Source organism: Mustela nivalis (genome assembly GCF_964662115.1).
Source record: "Mustela nivalis genome assembly, chromosome: 7".
Lineage (NCBI taxonomy): Eukaryota > Metazoa > Chordata > Mammalia > Carnivora > Mustelidae > Mustela > Mustela nivalis.
Genome location: NC_139026.1, coordinates 16,734,935 through 16,748,128, shown reverse-complemented (window position 1 = coordinate 16,748,128; position 13,194 = coordinate 16,734,935). Strand labels below are relative to the sequence as shown.

General features: G+C 46.6%; 1 protein-coding gene and 1 long non-coding RNA gene across 3 annotated transcripts in view; one reads left to right on the top strand and one right to left on the bottom strand.

The window, feature by feature from the left end:
* Positions 1 to 732: 732 nt before the first annotated feature.
* LOC309868921 lies at positions 733 to 3,940 on the bottom strand. Its single transcript, XR_014313869.1, has 2 exons — positions 3,716 to 3,940; positions 733 to 1,130 (listed from the first exon to the last, which is right to left on the bottom strand). It is a non-coding gene; the product is annotated as an uncharacterized lncRNA (long non-coding RNA).
* Positions 3,941 to 3,951: 11 nt separating this feature from the next.
* TXNRD1 (thioredoxin reductase 1) overlaps positions 3,952 to 13,194 on the top strand; it is a 116,928-nt gene continuing 107,685 nt past the window's right edge. Inside the window, exon 1 of one of the 2 annotated variants that reach the window (XM_082739075.1) lies at positions 3,952 to 4,105. In XM_082739075.1, the coding sequence (XP_082595201.1) occupies positions 4,015 to 4,105 (91 nt within the window). In that variant the 5' untranslated portion in view covers positions 3,952 to 4,014. The remainder of the gene's footprint in view (positions 4,106 to 13,194) is intronic. The other variant, XM_082739076.1, reaches the window with a different exon arrangement.

Below are 13,194 nucleotides of genomic sequence, written 5' to 3'. Positions count from 1 at the left end.
GTCATTATTTGTTGAGGAAATTAGTACATTGTGGATATTGCTGATCACATCATCTCTATGCATTTAACTTGTTCCTTTGTCCTCAGTTTCCTATAAACTGGTAGTTAGAGGGATTTTTTGTGCTTTGGGGAGAGTTGTTTGTTTATTTGTTTTGAAATAATCACTTGAAGGTAGAATGGACAGGCTTTTCTGGCAAACTGAACGTGGTGTATGTGAGAAAGGGGTCCAGGATAGCAGCAAGGGGCTCGATCCAAGCTCCTGGAAGAACAGAGTTGCCTTTTTTTGAGCAGGGAAGACCAAATGACATACAGGTTTGGGGAGGGGAGCACGTCTTCGGACACTTTAGGTTTGAGAGGTTTATTAGACACTCAGGTGCATCTCGATGATAGTAAAGGCAGGAGATGTGAACTTGGCAGATGGCCCCGGATGCTCTGGACCTCTGGATGAGGTCATGGAGGGAGCAAATGCAGATTGAGGATGGGGGAGAAGGGCAGACGAAGTTTAAGGACCAAGCCCTGGGGCACTTACATACCAAGTACCAGGGAGATTGGGAAGGAACCAGCAAAGAAGACCCACAGGGGGAGTCAGAAAGAGGAGGAAATGGGAGAGCATGGTATCCTAGAAGCCACCTGTTCCCAGGAGAGCAATGATAAATGGAGGTCACATGGGATGGGCAGGTCAGATAAGCCGAGGACTGAACATGGACTATTACTGGGTGAAAGAGAGACGCCCTTTCTTTTGATGTGCTTTGAACAGACCATATATAATTAAATCAACACTCAAAACATCTCCCAAAGACGAGTCCTTCCATGTATAGTGATTAGTGGATTGCAGTGTCACAACGATTACATAAGCTAGTGGTTAAGAGCAGAGAGGCCTTGGAATAAGGAGACTTGGGTTTGTACATCAGGCTCTGGGAATCGGGGCAATTAACCCACCAGCCTCAGGATTCTTGCTGTAAAACTGGAATAATGATCGTCCCTGCCACATAGGGCTCCTGTGTAGAAAACACGAGATGATTTGAGAAAAGCTGTAAGCAGGTGCCCAGCTCCTCTTCAGTGTCCAACAAATTGTTGATATATGGTAAGATGACGTGGGCAAGCACATGACTCTCAGCTACCTTTGCCTAGCTATTAAAAAAAAAAAAAAAAAGAAAAGCCATCATCTTCGTTTAATGTGTGCTTTAAATAGGGAAAAAGAAAAGACACCACAATTGAGATTTTGCTGACAAAATACGTAGTTGTTTTAGCAATAAGTTGAACAGCATGTTAAAAAATATATATATCTGAAATAATCGTTCCAGCCAAAGGAATTACAGACCTGGCTCACAGAGGTAGGGAACTTTTCTTTGCCTTTAAAAGTTCCTGCCTAACTTTAAAAGTTAGATTACTTATCATCCTAACAGATTGCAAATGCCTTGATGAGACTGTTCAACTTCACCTTGGCTTTGTGCGGTGTCTGTGTTTAAAAGGTTTTTGTTCAGCCTTCGCTTTCTGTATTTAAGCAAATAAACACCCAAATGCTCTTCCAAGAGCATTTGACTCTGGGTTGCTCCCAAGAAAAGCAGGAAATAAAATTGCCCACAAATTCAGATGAAAACAGAGGCCTGCCTCACGGCCACACATCTGGTGACCAGACAAGGTCACTAAATCTCAGCTGAGATGGAAGTTCCTCAAGAGCAGGAAACTTGCTTTAGACACCCTGTAACCCTAGAACACAGCCGGATATGGGCTGGATGCTTCACATATGTTAATTTATCCAAAGAAGGAAAAATCAAGCATTGCCCTGAGAACAGTGACCCCATCTGATGGGGCACAATGTGGCTTGGGTGGTTAAAAATCACTCTTGGGTAGCACGGAGCTTTCACTCCTGACTGGTGGGAGTACACATGGGGGCCCCCATTTTGAAAAGCAACGTGGCAATGTGTAAGGAGAGCCTTACAGCTCTAAACATAAAGATGTTCACTCTAGTCTTTTTTTTTTTTTTTTTAAGATTTTATCTGTTTGAGAGAGGGAGAATGAGAGAGAGAGAGAGCAGGAAAGGGGAGAGGTCGGAGGGAGAAGCAGAATCCCCGCTGAGCAAGGAGCCTGATGTGGGACTCGATCCCAGGCCTCCAGAATCATGACCTGAGCCAAAGGCAGTTGCTTAAGCAACTGAGCCACCCAGGAGCCCTTCACCATAGTCTTATTCCTAACATTTAAAAATAAGAAACAAACCGGGGCGCCTGGGTGGCTCAGTGGGTTAAGCTGCTGCCTTCGGCTCAGGTCATGATGTCAGGGTCCTGGGATCGAGTCCCGCATTGGGCTCTCTGCTCAGCAGGGAGCCTGCTTCCTTCTCTCTCTCTCTGCCTGCCTCTCAGTGTACTTGTGACTTCTCTCTGTCAAATAAATAAATAAAATCTTTAAAAAAAAAAAAGAAACAAACCAAATGTCTATCAATAGAAGACAAGGTAAGCCTAATATAGTAGCTCTACTGAGAGGACTTTTTAAAAAAGATTTTATTTATTTATTTTACACGGAGAGAGAGACAATGAGTGAGAGGGAACACAAGCATGGGGAGTCGGAGAGGGAGAAGCAGGCTTCCCGCTGAGTAGGGAGCCCAATGTGGGGCTTGATCCCAGGACTCTGGGATCCTGACCTGAGCTGAAGGCAGGCACTTAACCGACTGAGCCACCCAGGTACCCCTTGGGATAATGTTCCCTTCCTTCTTCACCTCAATATTCAATTCCTACAGTGTCCCAGTCACTGTTCTAAGCTTTTAGGACACACAAAAGGGAAACAAAATGCCAAGATGTTATTCTGGTGGGAAGAGGGACGTGAGAGCAGGAGACAGAAAACAGGGTAAGTTAGAAGCTCTTAGTGCCGCATAAAAGGAAAGAGTATGGTATGTAGTGCAGGAGAGGTGAGGATGGGGTGAGCAAGCTTCTGTTTAAAATAAAATGATCAGGGGTACCTTGGTGGCTCAGTCAGTTGAGTGACGGACTCTTGACTTCCCTTCTGGTCATGATCTCAGGGTCAAGATCAAGCCAGGGGTGGGCTAGGTGCTCAGCCAGGAGTCTGCTTGAGAGTCTCTCTCTCCCTCATGGGCACTCTCTCTCTCTCTCCCTCATGGGCACTCTCTCTCTCTCAATAAACAAATTCTTCGGAGTAAAATGGTCATTGTCAATCTAATCCACTGGCAAAGCCTGAGATGAGTGGGAGCCAGCAAGTTATCTGCAGGGCTTACAGGACTATGAACAGAAAATGCTAGTATTAAGTGAAAACCTGGGTGCAAAACTAAGAATTGAGGGCAGAAAAACTGGAAAGAAATAGTATATGCGGCAACAGTAATTTGGAAGATAAGACGGTGGAGAATGCCTTTTCCCCACTTCTTTCCACTTTACATTTTCCTACTTATCTTTAGCAAGCGTATTTTATTTTATTTATTTTTTAAAAAGATTTTATTCATTTATTTGACAGGCAGAGATCACAAGTAGGCAGAGAGGCAGGCAGAGAGAGAGGAGGCAGCAGGCTCCCTGCTGAGCAGAGAACCCGATGCGGGGCTTGATCTCAGGCCCCTGGAATCATGACCTGAGCAGAAGGCAGAGGCTTTCACCCACTGAACCAACCAGGTGCCCCTAGTGAGTGTAATTTTTAAAAAAAATATTTTATTTATTTATTTGAGAGAGAGACAGTGAGAGTATGAGTGAGAAGGTCAGAGATAGAAGTAGACTCACTGTGGAGCTGGGAGCCCGATGTAGGACTCGATCCCGCGACTCCAGGATCATGACCTGAGCTGGAAGCAGTCGCTTAACCAACTGAACCACCCACGCACCCTAGTGAGTGTAATTTAATGTGAAAAAAATCCACCTGCTTGAAAGAGGAGGCGTGGGCGTCAAGGCGTGGCTACCAGCCGCCCCGCCTCCCTCGCCCCGCCCACCGCCCCGCCATCCCGCTAACCGCCGGCAGGGGGCGCGCGGCCCCCGCTCGGCTGCGGCGTCGGTCCGCCGGGAACTCCCACCCGGCCCTGCGCGCCATGGGCTGCGGGAAGAGCAAGAAGTTGAAGGCGGCCGCCCGCTCGCGTTCGGAAGTCAGCAGCCGCAGCCGCCCTGGCATCCCATCGCCAGGTACGAGCGAGGGCAAAGGCACGGCCCCAGAGCGCGGGGCCGGGCGGGCCTGGGGCGTGCGGTGACCGGGAAGCGCCCTCCGGACGGGCTGCGTCGCCCCCGGAGCCCCAGGCCTCGGCCGACGCGCGCCACGCGGGGGAGCCGAGAGGCGCCGGGGGTGCCCCGCGGCCTGCGCCGAGCGGCCTCCCCAAGTTTGCCCCGCGAAGGGGCGGCCCGGCCGGTATCTTTCTGAGAGGTAGGCGGCGGAAGGAGGAGCGTGCCGGCCGCAGGACCTGCCCGAAGACGCCCGGCTCCGGAGCGAGCGAGCCCGGAGGCGGTTTTGGTCGCGGGCTGCTGCTGCGCCCTTGTTCCAAGCACCGTGTCTCGTCCGCGAAGTCCCCTGCGAAGACCCCGGGGGCGGGGGGACGGACACCAGAGCAAAGGAGCTCAGGCGCCGAGGGGCAACTTGGGCCTTTGTAACGGGAGATTCGGACTTGCTAGGTCTTGGGAGGGGCGCGCGTCCCCCCCCCGTTGCCCAAACACACCCTCCGCCTTCAAGACTCCTCACATCCTCCTGTCCTCCCCCGTCTTCTCTCCCTCGAGTCTTTCCCCCTCTTGAGTCTTAGGCACATGCTGACAGCGCCCGCCCACGCTGTCCTTTCAGGGACTCCGGCGGGAAAGGCGCTTGTATTTTCTCCACGTGGCAGAAACGGCGATAATGGCTAACGGTTACCAAACACGGTGTCCAGCACTCCCCACGGGTCGTTTCCCTGCACCCACAACACTAGAAGTTAGGCGTATCCTAACCCCGACTTTGCAGTTGAAGCGGCCAAGTAAGGCACAAGACGACGATGAAACGTCGCCCAAAGCTGGGCGGCACTAAGTGGTAGAACTGGGAGGGATGCCCGCCGCTGTTGATCCAAACCCCAGATCGTAATCTTGATACCGCCCCCCGCCTCACCCCCTGGATCTACAGGCGTTGAAAGCGAGACCCAGAAAAGTAACTTGCCCAAGAGACGGACTTGTTAAATGCTGTAGGACCAATCCGTGTCTTTCCGTGGGTTACAATTTAGTTACAAGGCAGCATATGGCGAAGGGCTTAGAGGAATGGTAAAAAAGCAGCCAAGTGGGGAAGGCAATTAACTCCCTTGGAAGAGTTGGATTTGGCAGGGGCGTCTGAGCGGGGAGCAGCCGATAAACCGTCGTAGAGAGAGGGCGCATATCCTGCTGGAATTGAGGACGTGGCATGGGCGGGGTGGGGGGGCGTGGAGGGAGAAGGGGACAGAAGATTGGGTGGAGGCAGCCCCTGCTCCAGACCAAGCAGCTCATTTGTCGCAGTCACTTGAGTTTTTTTTTTCATCTACACAATGGAATTTGAGTCTGTGTGTCCCAAATTTTCCTTTCCTTTTCCACCTTCAGGATTTTTCCAGTGTCCATGTGCTATCATTTATTTACTATTTACATCCACTTAAAAGAGTACTTTTGGGTTGAAATATACTGTACAGGCAGAAAAGAGCAGTTGCCGTAATACAGCTTTATAACCGACCGTCCCTGTGCAGCCAGCACCCAGCTAAAGAAACATTTCCTGTACTCCAAAAGCCCCCTCATGCCTCTTACTCAAATACCAAGGGCAACCACTAGGATTTCTAAAAGCATAAAAGTTCACCTGTTCAACATTTATTTTTGAAATAAATTAAACACTGTTTTAAGCATTAATATATGAAAAGTACTGCTTTGTTCTAGATATTTTCTATCTACACACAGATATGCCTCCTATTGAAATTAAAATTTTTTTTTTCATATATCACCCATAAACACTCTAGAAGCTATCTTCCTTGAGTACCACCAATGATCTGCACACCAAATTTAGTGACATGCTGAACTACATTTTCTTAAGTTCCCTCCAAATGTGAAGTTACATGGTTAGGTTTCAAGGAACTGACTTCCTAAATGAGCAGCCAGATTCTAATGTGAAGTTTCTGACAATCTGGGTCAAGTTGTAATGATGAAGAATGTCTAGATTAAATGACTCTTCAACCCAGCATTTATTACTTATCAGTTACTAACAACTCAGGAGTGAGCAAGGCATGATCTCAGCCCTTGAACATACAGTCTCGTGGACAGCGAGAGCATGGAAAACGCTGTGTCATCATGTGTAATCAAAAAGACGTATGGGTACAAGATGCTGGCAGAGAATGGTAGTGCTTAGAGTTTATATTCCTGCCATGACACATATTCCATTCTATTTTAATTAACTTGTAAACATTTATTTTTCCTGCCGGATTTGTGAGAGTTAGGAATACGTTTTGTTCATTATCTTATCTGCCACAGTCCTTGACATACTGCCTTACAGATGGTTGGGACTCGGTAAGTGTATCCATATGGTCCATATGGCAAAGGACAACTTTTTGTAAGCAAGAAAGTTTCCAAAAGCCAGTGTTACTAACATTGACCGGTGTCCCAAGCACACTGCGGAGGTGCACACACGAGTTGTGTCTTTCTGCAGTGTCAGCTTTATTCAGTCATAAGGCAGGCTTAACATAATTATAAAGCAGGTTCAGGATTCCAAGCTCAATAACATGTCACGATATGATAAACTTGGCCTCTCACACGGCACACAACAAACAAGATAACAGAATGGGTAGAAGTTAACAAACCAAATGTGAAGTCCGCCTGCGGGCGCATAGTAGAGATAAGCCTTCTCTCAGCCAGGTCCGCTCTCACACTTAGTGCTTACGAGGTTCAAGCCATGAAGGAGATCAATCAGGCAGAGCCTTGGGTGCCTTTTTATTTTTTTATTTTTTATTTTTTAAGATTTTATTTATTTATTTGACAGAGATCACAAGTAGGTAGAGAGGCTGGCAGAGAGAGAGAGAGAGAGAGAGAGGGAGAAGCAGGCTCCCTGCCGAGCAGAGAGCCCCACGTGGGACTCGATCCCAGGACCCTGACGCCCCCTTGGGTACCTTTTTAAAGTCAGATGTAGAGGGGTCATGTCTGAGGAGTCTGACCGTTTGCTGCAAAAATCCTCCCTTTTTAGAGTGATTTAATCAGTTTGGGCCCCTGTGGACCTCCTCTGCTTCTGCTTGTTACCAGTTCTGGGGTGTCAGCTGCTACTGGTCTCAGTGCTATCTCTTAGCTGCAGAACCCTTAAGTACTTGGGTCATCGCTTGACACAGGCCCCTGCTTGACATGAGTGACTCCATCTTGCTCTCCACAGCCAGCTTTTCCAGTGAGGCAAGGAGACAGTGTTTGTTAGTGTGTATCCTAATACCACCTGCAAGAGAATTAATTACTTAAAGGGTGGGTATGTGTAGGTTAAAAGTTTGTTTTCCTGGCCTCCATCCCAGACCCACTAAATCAGGTCTCCGGGTATTGGGCCAGGAATCGCCATGTTTGATGCTGCAGGTGGTTTGAACTAAGGTCTGAGAACACGGGAGTGAGGTGTCTGAGCCAGAGTGAACCCACCTTTTCCTGGGGAGAGGCTCCTGTCCTCAGGGGTGGGGTTGAGGTTTGAGTGGAGGATGTAATAAGAGAAAATTGAAATCTGTGGTATAGAAACTAAGGTCATCCTGATTGACATGCTAGGAATATGCAGTTAGAAGATAATATTGCATAATTTGCTAGATAATTCAAGGGAAAACTTGCTCTTAGCCCACATTAGCCTGATAATTTAAATAAAAGTCTTTGGTCATTGTTTGAATTTTCGCACTTGAAAGTTCACCTCTTTGTATTAATGTTTTCTGAGTAATTAAAGCTTTTAAAATTGTCTTTCTTTTTAAAAGTGTATTTTGGATCTGCAGTTGGATTAGGCCCTTGAAAGAAGGGACTAACATGTAAGGTTTTGGGGCGAGGTTTAACCTTCATACAGTATCACTGAACATTTCATGAATGTTCCTTATAACCTGTTTTTAAGCTCTGAACTTTACTTTGCTGGTAGAAGCTAGTCTACTGTTGGGTCCCCCCAAAATTGGGTACCCCAATAATGGGTCCGTGATTAAAGGAGCGAGACTGATACAAAGCAAAGGTCAAGCAAAGCTTTATTTTGCGCCAAGCATAAGGAATCAGACCGACCGTCAAACAGACCGGTCAGGGCCGCCCCTACAGAGAGGATGACCCCCTCCACCAACTTTCCAGACTAACTTTTATAGAGCAAAGGCCATGTGGTTGGCCCTGGCCACACACAGGTGGCCAATGATTGTAACACACCAGGAAACCCCAATTGATGCTAGGTGACCAATTGAATTACAATTTACCCTAGTAGACATTTGATTCAGTCTATCACACCTTGGTTAGGATTGGTGCCAAAAGGCTCCCAAAGGGTGGGGGCCCATACTTCTTGGTAGCTAGGAGACAGTATGTGCCCCCACTGACTGAATGTCTCCACCTGTCCTGACCCACCCTTGTATTTGGACTTTGTTACGTGGGACGGTTTCTCGGATTTGCTTTTAAATAAATTCCCCTGGGTGGGGGTCAAGGTCAATTTAAGCTTTACAGCAAAATGGCAGTTCAACTGGGGTGGGGCTGCTCTGGCTGAATAGGCCCTTACACTACATATGGGACACCTGTGTGGCTCAGTCAGTTAAACATCTGCCTTCAGCTCAGGTCATAATCCAAGAGTCCTGGGATCCAGTCCTGTGTCCACAGGGCTTCTTGCTCAGCAGGAACATTGCTTCTCTCTCTGTCTGCCCCTCCCCCTGCTTGTGCGCACGCGCTCTCTCTCTCTCTCTCACATACACACACACAGTCACACACACGCACACACATAAATAAATAAAATCTTAATAAACAAGAAACTAGTGTACATTGTACCGCGGTATATCGCTATCATGAATCTCTCTTTGAGATTCATGAAATGTAATGTTTTCATGTAATGAAAACCAGTTTGTTACCTATTGGTCTAAATGACTGCCATGGTTTTAGCTCTGAACTGTCAGGTGTGTTGAGAATGACTTAAAAATGTGCTACCAACTTTCGGTCAATATTTAAAAGTTATTTTTTGGTCACAATTGAATATGTGTGTGTGTGTGTGTGTAAGGTACGTATACACAGACCCATACACTTCAGATGTCAGTGTCTACTGGATGAAAAGCTGAGCTGAGCAGGTGGTGAGATGTGGGCTAGACTGAGGATCAGCTTTCAAGGAGAAGAATGAGCAGGCCACCGTTGTGGGATTAAAGGTTTAAGTTCACTGCAAGGACAGGCAGGTAACAATAGAGAGCAGAGGAGACTGGGGGACAGAATGTGCACAAAGGGGCCCAGCTCTCCCTTGTGGGGTGGGAGGATGACTCTCGGGTTGCCAGAACTTCAGATTTTTTTCCAGAGAAACTAGAAATCCATATTTATATATTGTTTTTGTGACTTCTTCCCATTTGTAAATGTCAGCAATAATTCAGTTAAATAGAAACACTGAGGGCCAAACAAGATCGGGTCGCAGGTCATTATGGTCTGAGAATCTGTAGTGTGAAGCTGGCATACGTCAAGGAAAAAAAAGGAGGGGGCCTTTTGAATGTGTGGAGAAGTAGCCAGGGCAGAACACAGCTTTTCGTACATAGCAACGCAACGCAGAGAATGACTGAATGAACAATGTAATGACCGAAGTATGACTTTTCAAAAAGTTAAAAACATGATTCTTGCAAAAAATAAGATGAACATACATAAAAAATTTATTAAACAATGTATGAAGGAATCAGTAGGTGGTAAAGCTACTGATTTGAAGGAGAAACCAAGGAATAGAGAATCAATCAGTAAAAGAATTTCTGAATTGAATTTCCTAGGAGTTCCAAAACTGGTTAATGTCCTACAGGGCAACAAAACTATCACCTCTGGTATTACTGGACAGATGCATTTAAGTTATCATAAAACACCCCTGGGGGCACCCGGCTGGCTTAGTGGGTAGAGCATGGGACTCTTGATCTCACGGTTGTGAGTTCGAGCCCACACTGGGTGTAGAGATTACTTAAAAATAATATCTTTGGGGCACCTAGGTGGCTCAGTAGGTTAAAGCCTCTGCCTTCAGCTCAAGTCATGATCCCAGAGTCCTGGGATCAAACCTGGCATCGGGCTCTCTGCTCAGCAGGGAGCCTGCTTCCCCCTCTCTCTCTGACTGCCTCGCCACTTACTTGTGATCTCTGTCTGTCAAATAAATAAAATCTTAAAAAAAATAAAAAACAAAACTTCAGTGTCTGGACACTAATGAAATAGTAAATAACAAAGTCAAGAACAGGTACATTCTCTTAAAGGACTGAATGATCCTTCAGTGGGCTAGTTAAACAATGTCCCAGTATGACATTGCAATGCCATTGTCGTCCTCGTCGTATTTCCAAGTTTTGGATACTTTTTCTCTTTTTCTTTCTTTCTTTCTTTTTTTTTTTTTTAAAGATATTATTTATTTATTTGACAGAGAGAGATACAGCGAGAGAGGGAACACAAGCAGGGGAGGTGGGAGAGGGAGAAGCAGCCGAGCAGGGATCCCGATGTGGGGCTCCATCCCCGGACCCTGAGATCATGACCTGAGCCAAAGGCAGACACTTAACTACTAAGCCACCCAGGCGCCCCTTGGGTACTTTTTCTTAAGATCGTGGATATTATACCATAGTTATGATTACTGTGGAGTTACCGCTCACTTACTTTATGGTATTTTAAGCTGCTCATTTCTCCCTCCTCAATGGGCTGCCCAAATTCAACTAACTTTTCAGCTGTGTGCCGCAGCCTGCAAAAAAACCTGCACTGGGAGCATAGTGAGGACTTGCGCCCCTGTCTCTCCAGTTAATGTTTGTTTCATCGAGTGCTTTATCACAAGGATTGTTTCTGAAGTGGATACCGCGCTCTTGGTTATGGTGTTTGCTTTAGGTTTATTGAAGTAATTGTATGCATTTGACGAACGGCTAGGGTTGGGTTTTTTTTTCTTTTCTTTTCTTTTATGTATGCTGTGAGATCAAAGAAGAAATTGGGGTGGGGGTAGTAGAAGGAACTAGAACTTGGTAAGCGGCTCTCTATCCCATCCGGTTTAGTCAGAAATGTAATGCTGGGCTAAGCAGTCTTGATGTTGGGAGAGCAGGAAGCGAGGTTTCCTTGTACCTGTTTGTAGCAGGGTTCCATGGGATCTTTCTGGGTGTGCTTTGATCTGCTAGACTGGTAGTATGATGCTCAGGGTTTGATCTAGCTGATCTGGCTGGTTGGGGTGTCCAGGCCAGCGTGGAATGAGACAGAAGCTGAACAGGGATCTGGTCCTCAGCCAGGCAGAGGAATAGCAGTAATAGCTCTCTGGTATCACGAAGAGGCAGCTGAGGGTAGGGATGGCAAGGAGGGAGGAGAAAGCTTGGGCCATGTGTGTCTGGCGCAACTACTGAAACACACTTGCTGAAGAATGCTAATTGTATTTATTAAAGCAACACAACAAAACAAGATCAAATCAACATCTTTGGCTCTGGTGTGGGTGGACTAGTATGGAAAGGAGAGGGAGAAGATTCTTTTTTTTTTTTTTTTTAAGATTTTATTTATTTATTTGTTTGGCAGACAGAGATCACAAGTAGACAGTGAGGCAGTCAGAGAGAGAGGAGGAAGCAGATTCCCTGCTGAGCAGAGCAGAGAGCCAGATGGGGCTCAATCCCAGGACTCCAGGATCAAGTCCTGAGCCGAAGGCAGAGGCTTTCACCCACTGAAACACCCAGGCGCCCCAGAAGATTCTTTTTTTTTTTTTAAGATTTTATTTATTTATTTGACAGAAATCACAAGTAGATGGAGAGGCAGGCAGAGAGAGAGAGAGAGAGGGAAGCGGGCTCCCTGCTGAGCAGAGAGCCCAATGCGGGACTCAATCCCAGGACCCTGAGATCATGACCTGAGCCAAAGGCAGCGGCTTAATCCACTGAGCCACCCAGGCGCCCGAAGATTCTTTTTTTTAAGGATTGATTTATTTTTACTTTATTTATAAAAGATTTTATTTATTTTTTTGACACAGAGACAGCAAGAGAGGGAATACAAGCATGGGGAGTGGGAGAGGGAGAAGCAGATTTCCCACTGAGCAGGGAGCCAGATTCGGGGCTCAATCCCAGGACTCTGGGATCATGACCCAAGCCAAAGGCAGACGCCTAACAACTGAGCCAACCCAGGCACCCCTGATTGATTTTTAGAGAGAAATAGCACATGAACCAGGGGCGGGGGTTTCTGGAGCCAATTCCCCCGCTGAGTGGGGAACCTAATGCAGGGCTTGATCCCATAATACATGAGATGATAACCTGCGCAGAAACCAAGAGTCAGATGCTTAACTGACTGAGCCACCCAGGCGCCCCAGGAGGGGGTACATTTTTAACAAAATTGTATGTCAAAAAAAAGTTGTATGTCAAATCTTTTCTTTTTCCATAGGTACTGATTAATAATAATTCTTACCAGATTAGACCAATGCTGGAACTCCTAGTGAAGTTTCTTTTAAGAACAAAAGACCTTTGACAGGGTAGGCTTCTTTTAAGCCCTTCTCTCTTGCATTTGGGTCATTTTTTTTTTTTTTCCCTGTTCCCTGACCTTGCCAAGCTCCCTTATTCATCTGTTCATTAACATTTGGTTTTCTGCCTGGAATACTCTCCCTTCTCATCTTTGCTGTGCACACTCTCCTTACCCATCAAGACCCATTCCAAATGACAATTCTGTGATTCCCCAAGTAGAGTTAGTGTTGCCCTTTGTGGACTCCTATGGCCCTTTCCATTCCTGTTCTCGGACATCTGGTGCATTGTTTAGTGTGTTCTACAAGACTGACTTCCCAGGGCAAGGACGTCTTGCTCAGAGTTGAAGTCCCTGTTTGGGATGGTGTATCATGGCACATAGTAGATGCTCAATAAATGCTTGAATGAAGTGAGACAAGTTATTCCCTTCTATCTGATATTTTCCTCCTTCCTTCCTTCCTTCTTGAGGGAGAGCGAGAGAGAGCCCATGCACCCGTACAAACATGGGAGGAGCAGAGGGAGAGGGAGAGAGAGAATCTTAAGCAAGCTCCATGCTAAGAACGGAGCCTGAGGCAGAGCTTGGTCTCATGACCCCGAGGTCATGACCTGAGCAGAAACCAAGAGTTGGATGTCTAACCAACTAAGCCAACCAGGCACCCTAACTGTCTGATTTTT